General features: G+C 45.5%; 1 protein-coding gene across 5 annotated transcripts in view; it reads left to right on the plus strand.

Annotated features, from left to right (window-relative positions):
* Positions 1-16,935, plus strand: part of GAB1 (GRB2 associated binding protein 1) — a 115,862-nt gene that overhangs the window by 15,971 nt on the left and 82,956 nt on the right. Inside the window, exon 1 of one of the 5 annotated variants that reach the window (XM_084756783.1) lies at positions 3,829-3,982. The exons of 3 other annotated variants lie outside the window; for them this stretch is intronic. In XM_084756783.1, coding sequence (XP_084612909.1) covers positions 3,890-3,982 — 93 coding nt within the window. In that variant the 5' untranslated portion in view covers positions 3,829-3,889. Of the gene's footprint in view, positions 1-3,828; positions 3,983-16,935 lie in introns of those variants that run through there. One more of the 5 variants, XM_084756786.1, reaches the window with a different exon arrangement.

A 16,935-nucleotide genomic window follows, 5' to 3' on the forward strand; every position in this document is an offset into this window, starting at 1 on the left:
GTCTGGCCAGGGATGCGGAATGTGAAATCCTTTTGTCAACAAATCAAACCAGAAAATGAAAAATTAGGTGAAAAGTACTTACTGAAAGTCTGAAGGCCTCAGTTTAATAGAGAGGACCAGTTCTTGCAGCTTACGAACCCGTATGAATGTACACAGATGGGGGAGGGAGGGGAAAAACAAAAAAATTATCTTTTGCAATATAAATACCTCCTAAGCTCAATCTGGTAAAGAATCACGATCACCAAACACTGGGTTTTGTTTGTTTGTTTGTTTGTTTTTGAGACAGGGTTTCTCTGTGTAGCCTTGGCTGTCCTGGACTCACTTTGTAGACCAGGCTGGCCTCGAACTCACAGAGATCTGCCTGCCTCTGCCTCCTGAGTGCTGGCACTAAAGGCGTGCGCCACCACGTCCGGCTCCAAACACTGTTTCTTTTGTGTGCACTGAGTACACTGACTGTCCAGTCAGCAGCAAGGCTTTGCAGATAAGGCCGACAGCCTGAGTCAGCTGGTGGAGCAGGACAAGGACAAGAAGATCACTTGGCTTTTCAGTTATGTGGCACTTTTGTAATTGCCCAGGTAGCCAACAGAAGCAATCCTAAAATGTCGGTGTCTAGTCCCTGGGAATAGAACAATTCTCAGAAAATTAGAAGGATATACTACTTTTTGTTTGTTTGTTTGTTTGTTTTTTTGTTTTTTTTTGTTTTTTGTTTTTGTTTTTTTGTTTTTTTTTTTTTGAGATGGGGTTTCTCTCTGTAGCCCTGGCTGTCCTGGACTCACTTTGTAGACCAGGCTGGCCTCGAACTCATAGCGATCTGCCTGCCTGAGTCTCCCAAGTGCTGGGATTAAAGACATGCACCACCCCACCCGGCTGAGAAGGAGATACTTAAAAACATATGTTTACTACCTTGTATATATTTAGGAGCAAGAATCATTGATGTTTATGATTTCAAAAACACACTCCGCGAGCTGGCTTACCAGCAAGCTCATTTCTTGAGATGTTTCCACATAAAGAGATTTGTGTAGGGTTGGGGCCCAGTTGCCCACTGCTGGCAACACTTTCGCTGCATCTGAAGACAGATTTCTGCTGCAGCCTTTGGAGGGAGGTGAGATCAGGACTGAACCACCTCCTGTGTCACACAGTCCAGTCCCACAACAAACCACCACCCGGTACTGGCTTGTGAGCATGCCATGGTGAGCTGACCATCTGGAAAGAAATCCACATGTTATCTGTTGGCTTTCTGTCCCTCGGATTCCACTGGAAGCTGCATTTTAGATGTAGAATTATGTGGAACCCCTCTCCATCTGCTGTCCTTGAATCATAGCCTGAATACCCACTTGCCTCACTCTCTCAGCCAGGGCCCAGGCTATTGTTTGGGGTAGAAGGGTAGGGGAATGCTGAGTCATTTATTCTTGGTTTTTATCACCTCTTGGCTGGAAGATCGCTGTTCATTGTTCCTAAGCTGCCAGCTTGTTTACTTTTTATAAATTACATGTAATCAAGCCCTCTTGCAGGTCTGGCTACTGTAATTGGCAGTCGCCACAGAGCCGGGCCAGCGAGTCTGCATTTGTGCTGATGTCTCATGTTGGGTGCGTGTTCTGCTCGCCCGCGCCCGAGCTTACTTGTCTAGTTTCCTCCACCTGTGCTGCAGGGAGGAAGGGGAAAAGACCTGCTCTGGCCGCTGTCGGATTAATGAGACACCTAGTGAGAGCCTGTTATTGTATTTGGGAGACATGAAAGGTCTGAGGTAGTAGTGGTCCTCACATTTTCGTGTTCGTGACCTCGCCGGTGTCACTTCTAAAGTGAAGGCCTGCTGTTTTCATTTTCTTCCCCCATCTGACAACTTTAAGAAGGATTGGTAAAGGCCCAGAAACTTTCTAAAAGCAAAACCAAAGAGCAGTATTGTCTTGGAGCTATGGCTTAGCCAATCAGGAGAGCTTGCTGCTCTTCGAGAAGACCTGGGTTTTGTTTCCAGCACCCACATTGGGTGGCTCATGCACTGCAGGTAGCATATACATACACAGACAAATACATGCATACACATAGAAGAAGAACATTTTCCAAAAAAAAAAAAAGCAAATACTTATATTTTGTGTGTATCTCTGGGGTTTGCGGATATACATATTTGTGTATATGCACATATGAGTATACTGGTACACACAGAGCTCTCTAATTATCTAGACTGGCTGGTCCATAGGTCCCCAGAATCCCCCTGCTTCTGATTTTCCAGCATTAAAGTTACAGGTGTACAAAAATAAATAAATAAATAGTAAAATAAAAAAATAAAGTTACAGGTGTACACTGCCACACCTGGCTTTTTATTTATTTGTTTTATGTGGCTGCTAGAGGTCTGAGCTCAGGCACTCCATGCCAAGCATCTTACAACTGGGTCCCCTCCTCAGTCCTGATATTAAAAATTTGAACAACTGATGATTTGACGTAGGTGGAAAAAAAGAATGATCTTGGTGCAAAGGGAAAAAGAAGAAAGAAAAATCTAATAAAAGCAAATATGATTTACATTGGGATGGGTCAGTAGAACCAAAGCTCAAAAACATCCCTTTTCTTGTTCCTGGGAGGTGAGGGGAATAAGAGAGCCTCGGAAATACAGGTGTTTAAGTTTTGCCTCCCCTTCCCTCCTCCCCCTCCTCCCTCCCCCCACCCTCCCCCTCCAACTCAGGGTTGTGATTGACATCAGCTTATCCCTCCAAAGAGATGCGCTTAAAAGATGACAAATATAAAAGAGGATATTCAGAATGGTTAGACTATTAAAAAGTACCTAAGCATTGCTAAGACCGGGAAAGATGTGGAGTCAAAGAAGGTATTAAGTTGACATCCATCAGACTAGAATGTGTATCCATTCAAAGAGGATCCTGACTTGTGGATGGCTTAGAGCCGAAGAGGAGAGATGACGGGGGATTAATTCTTCACCCCGAGTTCTGGTTGTTCCGGTTATAGGAGCCGAAAGCGTATTATTAAAGTCAGATTTCCTGGAATAGTTCAAAATTCACGTACTTCCCTCACTGCCTGTTGAAGACACAACTGGCTTGTCCTACTTTTTGGTTTTCAGTTGTGATTGGCTTGGAAGGAACACCAAACTGGCGCTACCCAACGACAGAAGTCGAACCTCTTTTCTTTTCTTTTTTTTTTTTTAACTATTTTTCATGTATATATGTATGTATGTATATATAAGCCAAAGTCTACAGGCAAGAAGGAGAGTACGAGAGACCCAGTCTAGTATAGGAAGTCACCCAAGAAGTGGACCAGGCAAGAGTGTGTGTTTAACCCTCGCAGACAGAGGAACGAGCATTTCACTCTCAATGTGGGCCTGGCGAATGCCCGGGAAGATGTTTTTTGTTGTTGCTGACACAATGTTTCCTTCAGAGAACTTTCACGTTCTGTCCAGTTACCTCACAGAGAGAGAGAGATTGACCAAAAATATTAATAATGACTTGGAAGATTTTTAAAATGTGCTAGGTGTGACCCACGTTGATTAAGCTGTCCATCTCATAGCTTCACCCATTTGGCACCAGCATCTTTGCTTTTCTGCTCACACTGCTCCTTAGAACTCCTAGGAGCACAGAGCCATGCTAACTGCTTTGCCCATCCTTCCCTCTCTTTTCCACCTTCCATCCTCCCTTTCTCCTTCACGCATTTACTCGGGAACACTTCTTCCTCCTAAGGACCCTACCCATCTGCCTACGAGATCTCCGAGCATCTTCATATCTGCTTTGTAAGTATCGAGGATCATTACTGTCATTATGGGAAGTGGAGGCCACACCCGTGCACTGCCCAGAGCCCTAGTGAGTTGGGTCAGTAGCTCCTTAGCTGCTGAAGCAAACGGGAGGGTGATCGCTGTGTGCTGGTGGTGACCCAGAGCCAACTTCTCCCACCGATGCTGGCAACCCAGGGAGACACCCACGAGCTCCGTGGCTGTCACCCTGCTCTAGGCGCTGAAGACGAGCACAGGGGCGTTTTCCTCTCTCAGGTGACTACATACATTTGCTTTTGGGTGCTGCTGTGGTCATATGCTTGTTAGATGCTTCTTACTGGCCTTAATAATCCAAGTTTTATTTTTGGAGCCTACTTGAGTCCATATATATTAAACCTAGAGGTGGGGTTCCCAGTGACCCCTCCCCTTATGTTTGATTAGTGCTTGGGGGTAAAGAGCCTAATCAGAAAGTCATCCAAGCACAACTTAAAAGTGCCTATAAATTGACAGTGAAAGTATTGCCACTTGTGTTATTCTTTTAGGGGTGTAGCACATAGAAAAAAGGGCTATAAGATATTAAGTTAGTGGATTTATGATATTACAAGCTACTAAAGAGAATTCCCCCTGCCCCCCCCCTTTAGACAGGGTCTTATGTAGCCCAGGGGGAAATGTTTCTTTGTTAGGCTTACTGTTGATCTATAATGTATTTAGTCCTATAGTATGCGTTTCATAGCTACTTACATTTGGATAGACTATGTACACAGACTGATTTCTATTTATACTATGTTGGTATTTGATTTTAGGCAATATTATTATTGATTCTGAGACAGAGATCTGGTCTCACTGTGTAGCCTTGGCTGGCCTGGAACTCTGGGGTAGATCAGGCTAGCCACAAATTCAAACAAAGGTCTGCCTGTTTGTGTCTCCCAGGTGCTGGGATTAAGGTATGCCATGCCTGGTTTAGGTCATAAATCTTAATATTCCCAGTATATTTAACCCTTAAAAAATTATATCTCTATAACCCAGGGACTTTGGGTGATTTTTGGTTTTGTTTTGTTGCTCCCAAGGGCATTCCTTTATTCAGTTGTATTATCATCTGCCTGTCTGTATAAGAGTTGACTGAAATCACAGACTTTGTCTTGTGGTAGTCCAGGCCCGTGTCTATCTTGACTTAAGTTTGCATAAAATGAGTGTGAAACTGGGAAACAGCAGAGATGTCAAGTATATTTATTTATTTATTTATTTATTTATTTATTTAGTCAGCAAGTGGATTTTGTTCCAACTTGGAAAGTTAGTTGTTTGGTGAAAAGCCTGAGCTTGAACCAAGGGCAGCGGGAGCTGGCTCTGGAAACACTTCTCATCTTTGAGGTTAAGTTCTTGTGTTGAACACAGCCCTGTCTGTTCTCACACGTTTTCTTTTTTTTCTTTTCTTTTCTTTTTTTTTTTTTAAACTCTGAGGTGGTTATTGAAGCACTTAAGTAAAAGAAAGTGATCAGAGAAAGATACAAAGTGCAGGGAGCAGGCGAAGGCGCAGCTGGCAAAGGGCCTTCAAGCAGGAGGCCCTCCTTAGGACTGTGTAAAGGTTGCCTACGCTGGTGCATGCTTGTAATCCCAACACAGAGGTGGCAGCGCCTCATGGCTCCCTAGGGCTTGCTGGCCAGCCAGCCTGCTTACTATGCTGCTCCAGGCCAGTGAGGCAGTGTCTCAGGAAACAAGATGGATGGTGACTGAAGAATGACACCTGAAGTTGTCTGTATGCACGCACGTGCGCGTACACACACACACACACATACACACACACACACACACACACACACACACACACACACACACACACACAAGATAAAGCCCTGTTTTTCTTCAAATTTATATTGTTCCTGCCTGGTTTTGTTTCTGTTTTTGAGGCAGGGTCTTATTAGGTAGCCCCAGCGGGCCACGGGACTCTGTCAGACTTGTGGCATATTCCTCCTGCTAATGCTTGTTGGGTAGCCATTGCAGGCTTGTACCACTGTGTTGAGCACCTCTTTTCCTTGAGACAAAAGTTTAAAACTGTTGCCAGATTGGCCTCCAGCTCCTTGTGGAATCTCATTGCGGACTCCAGGGCAGTCTCCCCAGATAGACAGACGCTACAGAATGCTGGGGCTGTAACTGTGGACCACCACAAACAGCTTTCTCCCATACTTCCTTCCTTCCTTCCTTCCTTCTTTCTTTCTTTCTTTCTTTCTTTCTTTCTTTCTTTCTTTCTTTCTTTCTTTCTTTCTGTATTTGAGACTGAACCTTGGGCCTTACATTTCAAGACTTTACCACTGTATTCCAGCCCTACCCCACCCCCACCCTGTTCATTATGAGAAAAATGAGGCCTGTGGGAACTGTGAGCCTAAGAAACACTCTGACTACATGACCACTTTGTTCGCGCAGTCAGTTGGACTAGAACTTGGCTTCCAGGTGCACTCAGCCTTCTAGACGGCTCGAGGCTGCTCCCAGCCTGCATACTCTTCCATCTGCAGAAATTGCTCACTGCTGATCTTTACACACCAGAAAGAGCCTCTTAGGGGCCCCCAAAGCAGTGGCAATATCATACGGTAGTCCAGTTTGCCTCTTTTATTTGTTAAATGTGCTTAAAAATAACCAACCACCAGATAATGTAGACCATAAATAGACCATTTTATATGTTTTTGTTTCGAGATAGGGTCTCCTGTAGCCCAGGCCTCCAGTTATTGGTTCTTTAATGTAGCTCATGATAGCCTGGACTATTGACCTTGCACTTGCCTCCTCCCCTGGGCTGGGATTGCAGGCGTGGGCTACCACGCTTGGTTTCCGGCCACTTAGTGGTTAGTAAAGTTAGTGCTCCTTGTCACTCTGCAGCCCATCCTGGTACCTCCAGCCAGCCTCCCGCAGGCAGCACACAGCGCTTCCCCAGGGGTCCTGTACAAACACCTTTCAGGAAGATGTGCGCCTCCGTGGCGTTCGTGCTCTCACAGGAGCAGGAAGTTAAAGGTATGTGGGATTTGCCCAGCTGACCCACGCAGATGATCTTACTGTATGCTTTTGGAAGTCCCACACACCTTTCTGCCCCTGAGGAAAAATTCTCCTGATGCTGGATTCAGGGCCGTGTTTAATCTTGAGCATATGAGAGTGAGTCACCTCAGAGAAGTGAGCGACTGCAGTCAGGCCTTCCTCCTTCCCTTTAGTTTCTGAAGCTGAGCACCTTGGTGTGTGAATAAGGTCTGACTTGGAGACTGCTGTCAAGCCTGAGAACGATGGTGTAACAGACTTCCTCCCTCTTCCATCTCCCTCTCTCTGTCTCTTCTTCTTCTTCTTCTTCTTCTTCTTCATCTTCTTCTTCTTCTTCTTCTTCTCTTCTCTTCTCTTCTCTCTCTCTCTCTCTCTCTCTCTCTCTCTCTCTCTCTTTTCTAACCCATGCTTTTTTAGTTCTGCAAACGAAACTGCATAGCTTGCGCTCGGAAATGCAGGCTGTGACTGGAGTGTCTGTTCAGACAAGAAAGCAAATGCTTTCCTGAGGAGGCAGGGAAAAGGTGGATGAACAATTTTAGGACTGGCTGCGCTAATTGAGCTCAGGGACTTGTCGTTTTGTGATTTCACTGCCCCTCCCCCCCCCAAGACAGACTTTCTGGGCTCAGGAGACACTGTAGAATGTGTGTGTCACTGTCAGAGTGACAGTCCTGTCATCGTTGCACAGCATGAAACATCTACTTCCATTCATCACTTGTAGAACGCATCCCCTTTCAGTGGACATCAGTGCGGTCCTTGTCGGGGCCCTTGAAATCTCTAGAGTAACTTCAAAGAATGTAAATCATTAATGATCCTTAGGAAAAAAAAAAAAAACACCAGTAGAGCAAAGTTGAAGGCCAGCGACTGATCCCCAGAAGGAAAACCTGAGCTGGTCCCCCTAAGAGCTTGTCTTAAACTGTCAGTGTCCAGCCAGTGTTGGCCACGCCGATTTGAACCTGCACAGATTCACTTCCCACAAAGCAAAGGAGGGAGGCATGTATGATGCGGGCCCTGGGTTAGCCTTATTAACATAGTTTGAATAACTGTATTGGAATGTGTGCCAGCGTTGCCAGGCATTTGGAGACATGCCAGGCAGCAGTGGGCGTTTCTGACAGGAGTGTAGAGATGTGAGCCTGCAATCTCTCTTCCTTTTTGTTCTTGGAAGGGAAAGATTTTAGAGCACGCCACCAAGGCTATTGTCCTCACTCTCCTAACAACCTGTTTCTCTTCTTGTTTTGTTTTGTTTTAATTCTGTGTAGATTTGGATCTTTTCTTTCTACCACTTTTTTTTTTTTTTTTTTAAGATGCGGTGTCACTGTGTAACTGGGACTGGCTTGCAATTCATTGTGTAGACCAACCTAGACTTGAACTTTTGAGTGATTCACCTGTTCTGCCTCCTCCCAAGTGCTGGGATTACAGGTGCAAGTGACCACACCCAGATTTTTAATTTAATTTTAAGACAGTATTATGGGAGATATTTGGTAATCTGACCATTGTCCAGCAGGTTTGGGGCTTTTTCTGGGAGGAAGACCTTCTTCTGTGAGATTTTTTTCTACCCCCTTGGTTTTTGTTTGTTTGGGTGCATATGAAACCATAAATGCTTGTACCAGGACAGACAGGATAAACTAGGCTCCCAGGAGTGTGATGCTCACATCATAAAGATGCTAGGTCTGAGGCCTGGGATCTGTGTCTTCCTAGACACTTGACATTTCTTTACACACGATCAAGACCCAAACTTTGGGTTCCAATATTAGGCAATTAAAAGAGGAGGCTTTTCGATATCTTCATTTTCAGTGCTTTTTTTTTTTTTTTTTGGTGGGGAGGGTGGTGAGATGGGACAGAGGCACTCGGTTCCCATCTCTGGAGGCAGGCTCTGAGGAGCACTGCTGACCAGAGGAGCCTCTCAAAGCCCATTCATTTTGGATTTTTTTTTCCACGTTTATTTATAGTGAAGGGTGTGTGAGGTGACTCTGTGATGAGGCACCTTTTAATCTGTACCCCAGTGTGGTGGTTTCTGTAGTTACGTACCCACTCCTACTGCTTTTATTTTGTTGGGCTCTTGCGTGCATGAGTGCGTGCGTGCGTGCGTGTTGTCCATCCAGTGCTGGGTATAGCCCCCAGGGTTTCACGCCTGTGAGACAGGCGTTGTGTGGCTGGGTGGCATTCCCGGCTCCTCCCTGCTCTTTGGGATGCAGTGTTCCTGATTAGAGGTAGCAACTCTGACCTATCAAAGACCATGAAATGAATCTGGGTGCTTGTAAGCCCAGCCTGTAGGCCGGGGAGGCAGGAGGATTGAGAGTTTGAGAATTAGCTTGGACTGTCTAGACAGACTTTGTCGATGATGATGATGGTGATGATGATGGTGATGATGATGATGGTGATGATGATGATGATGATGGTGGTGATGATGATGATGATGATGATGATGATGATGATGATAAGGAAGGTACATTTAGTAGGCTTACGGTGGGGGGGGCTAGTGGATGCCTAGTGGTTAAGACCACTCGTTGCTCCTGCAGAGGAGCCTGGGTTCAATTCCCAGGACCCACACGGTGGTTCACAACTATCTAATCCAGGAGATCTGATGCCCTCTTCTGAGCTCTAAGACAGCATGTGTGTTGCACATACATGTAGGAAGAAACACTCAAACACATAAAAAAAAAAATCTGAAAAATAATTCAAAAAAATCAGCTCACCAGAAATGAGGTTCCCCCACCCATTTGGAGGGCTTTACTTTTTCTTTTATCTCTTCAAAACTGGTTTTTAAACTTGTAGTCCAGGGTGGCCTTGAACTCCTCATTCTCCGGCCTCAGCCTCCTACTTTGTCTTGTGTGTGCCACCACAAGACTTAATTTTTTTTTCAATCATGTAACATGGGGTGTCAGAAATAAGGAAGAACAAATTTGGTTATTTGCTATTTTAAAAAGCCTTTTAAGGGAGGGTTCACCTTAGTTGGGATTCAGTTTATCAGATTATCCTGCAGAGAGCCCTGAGTTCAGTCCCTGGCCGCCTATAGATTGAACATGATGGTACATACATATGATCCTAGCACTTGGGATGTTGAGGTGTAAAGATCCACAAACTTGGGGTTATCCTCATCTACTTAGGGAGTTTAAAGTTAGCCTGGGCTTCATGAGACCCCATCCCCCCCCTTCTCAAAAAAAATCCTTTTAGAATTCAGCATTTAGGGAAGAACTCTGGCCCGTTAAACTAAACTGTACCTCTGTTTATTTATGTATTTTGAAACTGGGGACTAGAAATTGGAAAACTATGTGTCCTGGGCTGACAGACCACTCCATAGTAGCCCAGGCTAGCCTCAAACTCTGACATTCCTCCTCTCACTTCCCAAATGGTGGGATCACAGATGCCAGCCGCTGTGCCCAGAAGCCCAACACTTTTAATAGATATTTTAATGAGCCACATGTACTTATATTTCAATCCTATTTGTGTCTAATAAGCCTTTACGTTTCTAGATTGAAATTACTATATGCCGGGCTCTCTTCTGTTGAACTTCAGTGCTTGACTTATAATTCTGTCAGTATTGCCCGTGATTCACCCATTTGTTTATATGACCCATGTACAATGTACAATTTAGAGGGTGAACATAACTCTGGTTTTTTTCCTAACTTTTTACCAGTTGATTTATAGTAGACTGTTAAAACAAACAACAAACCAAAAAAACCCACAAGCCATTGTGATCCCTATGAAGTGATGCGAGTTGGTGAACGGCTTTGACTGTCATGTCAGAAAGTCTTTCTCCTCTTGGTGTGGCGCATTGTTATTTTGTTTGTGGAGCTTTGTGCAGGGATCCTTACAAAGCGTTACCAGTCCCACTGCTTTGCTGGCCTCTTCAACACCCATGAAGGTGGTAGCTGCACAGTCTCCTTTTCAACAAGTACATGCACGAAACTAAAACGGTTCACTCGGGTCATAAAACAACACTAGTGAAACCGGAGCTCTGGCTCCCAGCCTGCGTTTTAGCTGATAGCACGCTCCTGAGGGAAAGAAGAAACGAAGCACTGACCATCTCTTCAGAATGCCTAACCTTTGTCAGACCCAAGTAAGAGTCTATTTAGGGGTCTGCCAGATTTCGCAGACCCAGCAGACCCATGTTGTTTTCCTACATGAGCGTTGCTGGCTTGCAAACGGCTTTGCCAATGCTTGTGGACACGCACGCAGTCTTTTGGTTGGCATTTGGCTCTCCACGGCTGGGTTGTAGAAGCATCTCCAGGACACAAGTGAATCCATAGGGAGACCGTCTCCAGGTGTAGTGAGCTTTAACTCATTCGGCCCTTGTTCTGACTTGTCCAACCCACGGGCAGCTGGCTCCCCGGTATATTGTATAATTCAGACTGGCTCGTCCTGTTTGGTTGGTTGGTTATAAACTGCAGAGCTGAGTAAATATGCGATAACATTTTAAATGGTAGTAGAAGTTAAACAGTACTTTGAGAGTGACGCACTACAGGGCAATGTGGCCAGGTGCCCAGGGGACTGCCTGCCTCCTTTGGGTCAGTTTCTGTCTTCTCTGAGTTCCAGGAAGTAAGTGGGAAAACTGTAGTAAAGGAACCGCGGTTGGATGACTGCATCTTCCACAGGAGACAGGCAGCGTGTCATGTCTGATACTGCGAATGCCCCGGGGGCTGAAAGCAGATCGATAATTATGCTGCCTCATGCGTTGCACCCAGGCAGCAGCATTTTCTTCTGCCAGTGCCCACTGGCAGGGGAAGGTTGGATGCGGCCTGCTGTGTAGGAGACTATTTAGTGACAGCCGTTTCTGTGTGGCACTGTGCTCCCTCAGTTGGAGGGTTACTTCAGGGTCTCCCAGAACAACTCGGTCCCTGTTAGCTTCATGAAGGTCGCGTCTTGTCTGATAGGCGAGCCTCTAAGCTCTCTGAGGGACAGCGAGTCCTGCCAGTGTTTTCTGTGTGCTTTCCTAGGGCGTCTCTCTCCTCCATAAAAGGATCTCTTCTAGGATCCAGAATGGAAGTCTCATGGTGACCCTCCCCGACAGGCTCAACTCTCCTCCGTTCAGAGACAAGGGAACTCTTAGAAGGTCTCAATTTAGCAACACCTGTGTCCCCGCCCCCAGTGAGTCACTCTTAGTTTGAAATACCCTAAAAGAGTGTCTCATTTCGGTAGAGCTGACAGGTTGCAACTTGCCCGCCTGCTTCCTATGGTTGGTGCTGAACGATCGGAGAGACAGAGGAGGAAATGGCCAGCCCTGTGTGGCCTTGTGCTGATGAGCTAACTGTAAGTCTGGCTTGCAGACAGGCTAGGCCTTTGTGTGGAGAGGTTTCCCCACTCCATCCTACTCTTAAATAGCGAGGAGATGATAAGCCTGTGTGGGTTACATCTAAAACAAAAAACGAAAACAAACAGAAAAACCAGTTCTGGAATTGGCAGTTTTTTCAAGCCAACTGTTTTTCTGATTCTGTTTTTTAAAAAGCAAACAAACAAACAAACAAACAAACAAACCTCATTTTCCTGTTTTATATTTGCTTCCATTATTTAAGATTGAGAAGTTATTCATGTACCCCCACCCCCCCACCTCACACCCCACCACCACACCAGGGTGGCCTCAAACAATAGTTACTACTCTTTGAAAGTTTTCTATTTGTGCACTTTTTAAACACGTGTGTGTGTGTGTGTGTGTGTGTGTGTGTGTGTGTGTGTGTGTGTGTGTGTGTGTGTGCGTGCGCGTGCGCTGGCATGCAGGATAACTTGTGGGAGTCAGTCCTCTCCTTACGTCACGCAGGTTCCTCAGGCCTACTGGCAGGCGCCTTTACCCACGGAGCTGTCCGTCCTCCTGGCCCTACTTTGCTCTTTCTGTGTTCATGAGCTGAGGGTTGGAGAATCTCCATTCATACAGTGGCCCTTTTGCAGTGGCCACCTGCAGAGGACCAAGTGGGAAATAAGATGAGGGTTAGGGTAGGGAGTTCTCCTGGGACACTTACAAAGTAGCTGCAGCCTCGCCAGCGCGAGGGATAGCTGGCTGCACAGACTATCAAAGTCCTTTCCCCAAACCCTTTCTCTGGTGCTTAAAATTAAAAAAAAAAAAAAAAAAAAAAAAAAAAAAACAAAACTTTTCTTACAAGTTGCTTTTTCTCAGAATCCTGATGCTTGCTTTCAGAGGAAATTTTTTCCATGTGCCAAAGTTTTGTTTTTCATGTGACTTCTTGTAGCAACTTGGGTAAAATGTGTTGGTAATAAGCCAAAAGGAAAAATGTAATAAGACAATTATACACAGTCTAGCTAGGGTGACCAGGAGACTAACACGCCATCCACAGTGACTAAAACGAGGATAACTCAGTTGTAGCTAAAGGTAACGTCCGTGCTCTTCAGCTTGGAGCTGCCCGAGCTGCTGCAAAGCTTCTTCTTGTAGTTCCTGTTGTAGCTTTTTTTTCTTCAGGCTGCCTCTGGCTTCCACTCCTTACTGACCCAGTTCGATGGCGCAGCACCATGGCTTTCAACAGGAAAACAAGTTTCAGCTCTGAGACTGGGCACGCAGTAGCTCTGTGGTAGACTAGAGTGTGTGAGCCCCAGATCAAAACCCAGCCGTACCAAAACCAAAGGAAAAAAGACGGCTTTGGATGGGGGAGGGTTTTGGTGTAATAAACTGTCAAACACACAAGAATGCTCTTTTAGAAACTATTTTTATTTTATGTGTATGTGTGTCTCCTCGTGAATATATGTATGGCACATGTGTGCAGGGGCCTGCAGAGGCCAGAAGAGGGACCAAACCTCCCCAGAACTCAAGTTGCAGGTTAGGTATGGATGCTGGGACCTGAAACTCAGACGGCCTGTGAGAGCAGCAAGTGCTGAGCCATCCCTTAGCCACAGATGCTTTTGGAAGAGAGAACACTTGCATCTTGCATCTCTCCACCTGATTGGTTAAAAACAATTTATTTTTTATTTTTGTTTTAGTTTTTGCTACTGGGTTTTGTGTTTGTAGCCGAGGCTAGCGATGAAGTCTGGCCTCCAACTCTGCATCCTCCTGCCTCAGCCTGACCCATGTCATAGCTTCTCACCATAAAAAACACGATAGCAATAGTTTCATCCCTTCATTCATGTGGAGAACCCATTCAGAGATGCCAACAACCTCTTGCTCAGCAAGTTACGGACTCTGACTAAGATGAGTCATTGCACATGATGTGTTTGCTCTGAAAACTTAACAGTGGCTTTGACCAAAACAGTAAGCTGTTGCCTGCTGTGGTGTATCAGTTAAGGGTTGCAGTTGTAAGCAACATAAATCTCTGCTTTCATCAGAAAGGGTTCTTTCCTCTTTCTCCCTTTCCTCCTTCCTCCGTCCCCCCCCATCCTCACCCCTCCCTCCCTCTTTCCTTCCTTCCTTTCTTTCTTTGGGGGGGGCAGGTATTAGGTAGCTCATGGTCTTTCTGAGAAATCTGAGGACCTGCCTTGGAACTTTTTAATCTAGGAACAACATGGCGAGACTAGTCTAGGGAACATAGGTCCCACATCTTACATTGCCGCATCAGTGACATGTGACAGTGAGGGCCACCACTGCTGCCCTCCCGCCCCGCCCCTGACAAAGAGTCTTATGTAGTTCTCCCTGATGGCTTCTTACTTTAAGTAACTTTTAAATGTACATTTATTTATTGCACGGTGTGTCTGTTGCAGGCACGCCACAGTGTGTGTGTGTGTGGAGGCAAGCAAGCAGGCAACTTTTGGGATCTCAGTTCTCTCCTGTTTTCGCCGTGTGACCTGGGGATTGAACTCAGGTCATCAGGGTTGGTGGCAGTCACCTTTACTCAACAAGCTGTCTCTGGGGCCCCGTTCTTGCTCCTTGAAATGATTCAAAAGCCTGGGTGGATTTGCTGGGTAGAACCAATGTGTGGATCTTGTCCATTATAGGTTAGCGTGGTGGTTCTAAGCCTGTGGGTTTTGACCCCTTTGACAAACCTCTGTCTCCAAAAAATATTTATATTGCAATTATTCATAATAGTAGCAAAATCACTGTTATGAGGTAGCAACGAAAATACTTTTGTGCGGTGAGGGGGAATCACCACAACGTGAGGAACTATATTAAAGGGTCACAGCACTACGGAGGCTGAGAACCACTGGGTCAGAGAGTCCAGGAGAAAATTATTATCTGGGGTTTTCAGTTGTATAGTGTTAATGATTTTCTGGCATAGGAGGGGAAGTTCAGACAGTGGCTAACCAAAAAGCATCAGCCCTCTCATGTGTGGCATGTTGGTGGCAGGTATCAGATAACACCAAGGAATCACGTCTCTACTATGTGTGGTATGTGGCTGCAAGTAGGGGAAAAAAAAGGATGAGATACAGTCTTATGATACTTTAACTATGAAGTAATCACTGGAGCCAGTGAGATTGTCCAGGAAGTAAAGGAGCTTGCTGTGAAGCCAGGGACCTGAGTTCGATTCCTGAAACTCACATGGCAGAAGGAAAACTATTTCCTGCAAGTTGTCCTCTGACCTTTGCCTACCTCACATGTTACCCCACACACAAAGCAATTAATTAATTTGAAAAACATAAGACTGTTTTATAGTTACAATAATAGTAACTATAAATGGTTAATATTTATAGTTATAACTATATTATATATAATATATTATAATATATATAATATAACTATATTATAAAATAACTATAACTGTTAATAGTAATGAGAGGAACAGTAAAACCAATAGCTTTCAATGTTCCCCTAATAGCAGCCACAAACACAAAAGTGGACACTTGGTTTAATGAGTAGCTATTGTGTGGCAGACAGCTGTGAGACCTGTGGGCTCAGTGGTCTTCAGTGGCAGCTCTCCTGTGCTCCTCAGCCCCTCCGCTTTCTCTGGGTGGAATGCATCTCCTCACCCTCTTATGTGACCCTTGAACTCCAGTGGGCACCAAGCTGTATAGCACCCAGACTGTGCCCTGCTAGAGCTCAGAAGGTTCGGCGCGCGATGTGCCTGAACTTTAACACCAGCTGAGCTTCGGCTTCCTTACTTCCTCAGTCACTCTGCAGCCCTTCTGAGACCTGTAGCCTTGGGGTAGTGCAGAACCAAGGCAGCCCAGTGACTCCCCACTGGGAAGCCTTCCACAGAGGGCAGGTTGTTTTTCATTGTTGTTTTTGTTTGGCCTTTTCTGGAGTCTGTTTAAAAAAAAAAAAAAGACACCATCGCTGTCTTCTTTACACAGAAGGGAACTGAATACTCAGAATAGGTCCCCAAGCCACACAGCTGGAAAGTGGTGACAGATTCAAAGACACATGTGTCTGCTCGAAAAACTTGCTTGGGCCTTTGGACAGGTTTTCTCCTCACAGAAATATTTTAGAGGAGTACAGAGATCTCCCTGGCATAGAGACAGTTTCCAGTGTGTCTGCTTGACAGCCCTTAATCCATGATGAGTTGAAAAGACCCAGCCAGTCCCCAGAAAGTGGCAGGGGGCCACCACTGCAGATACTGGAGTGATAGGCTGAAAAGAGTGTTCCTGTGCTTTGGGTCTAGAGGAGCTTTCACAAGAGGAATTCCATATTTACCACAGGAGAGGAAAGAACCCAACAGAAACGCAGGTTCAGAGGCACCACAGAGATGGAGGGACCATCAAAATGCCCAGGCAGTGATGGCACACGCCTTTAATCCCAGCACATGGGAGGCAGAGGCAGACGGATCTCTGTGAGTTTGAGGCAAGCTTGGTCAACAATATGAGTTCACGATGGTCAGGACTACACAGAGAAACCCTGTCTGGAAACCAAAAACCAAAAAACCAAAACCAAAACCAAAAAACCCCAAAAACCATTGTTTCTAATTTGGCAGGAGGAGAGCCTGTGACAGAGCAGGCTTCTAAAAGGCAAGTGGACTGCCAGGTGCTTGGGAGAAGGTGGGGTGAACTGGCCAAGCAGGAAATTTTACTGATGTTGTGTAATTTGCAGTCGTATTGCCAACCTTCCCTGTCTAAATCAGCCAAGAGGATCAGTGATTTAAAAAAAAAAGAAAGAAAGAAAAAAAAGAAAAGAAAAAGGCCTACCCTATCCTGGTAGACAGGTGCAGTTTTGTGCCTCTGGTTTTTTTTAGTTATTTTCCAGTATGACCACTTTTCGTCCACTTTGGCCCTGGGGGCTGACTCTCTGACGGCTCTAGCTGATGACCTAGGGTGTTTTCCCGTACTGCATGCTGGCACCACATCTGTTGCTGTGCGCCTCCCTTAAGAGTAGCTGCTCTCTTCAACTTCAAGGCTAGCCTGCCACCTCC

The sequence above is a fragment of the Acomys minous genome (genome assembly GCF_964271855.1).
Source record: "Acomys minous genome assembly, chromosome: 14".
Lineage (NCBI taxonomy): Eukaryota > Metazoa > Chordata > Mammalia > Rodentia > Muridae > Acomys > Acomys minous.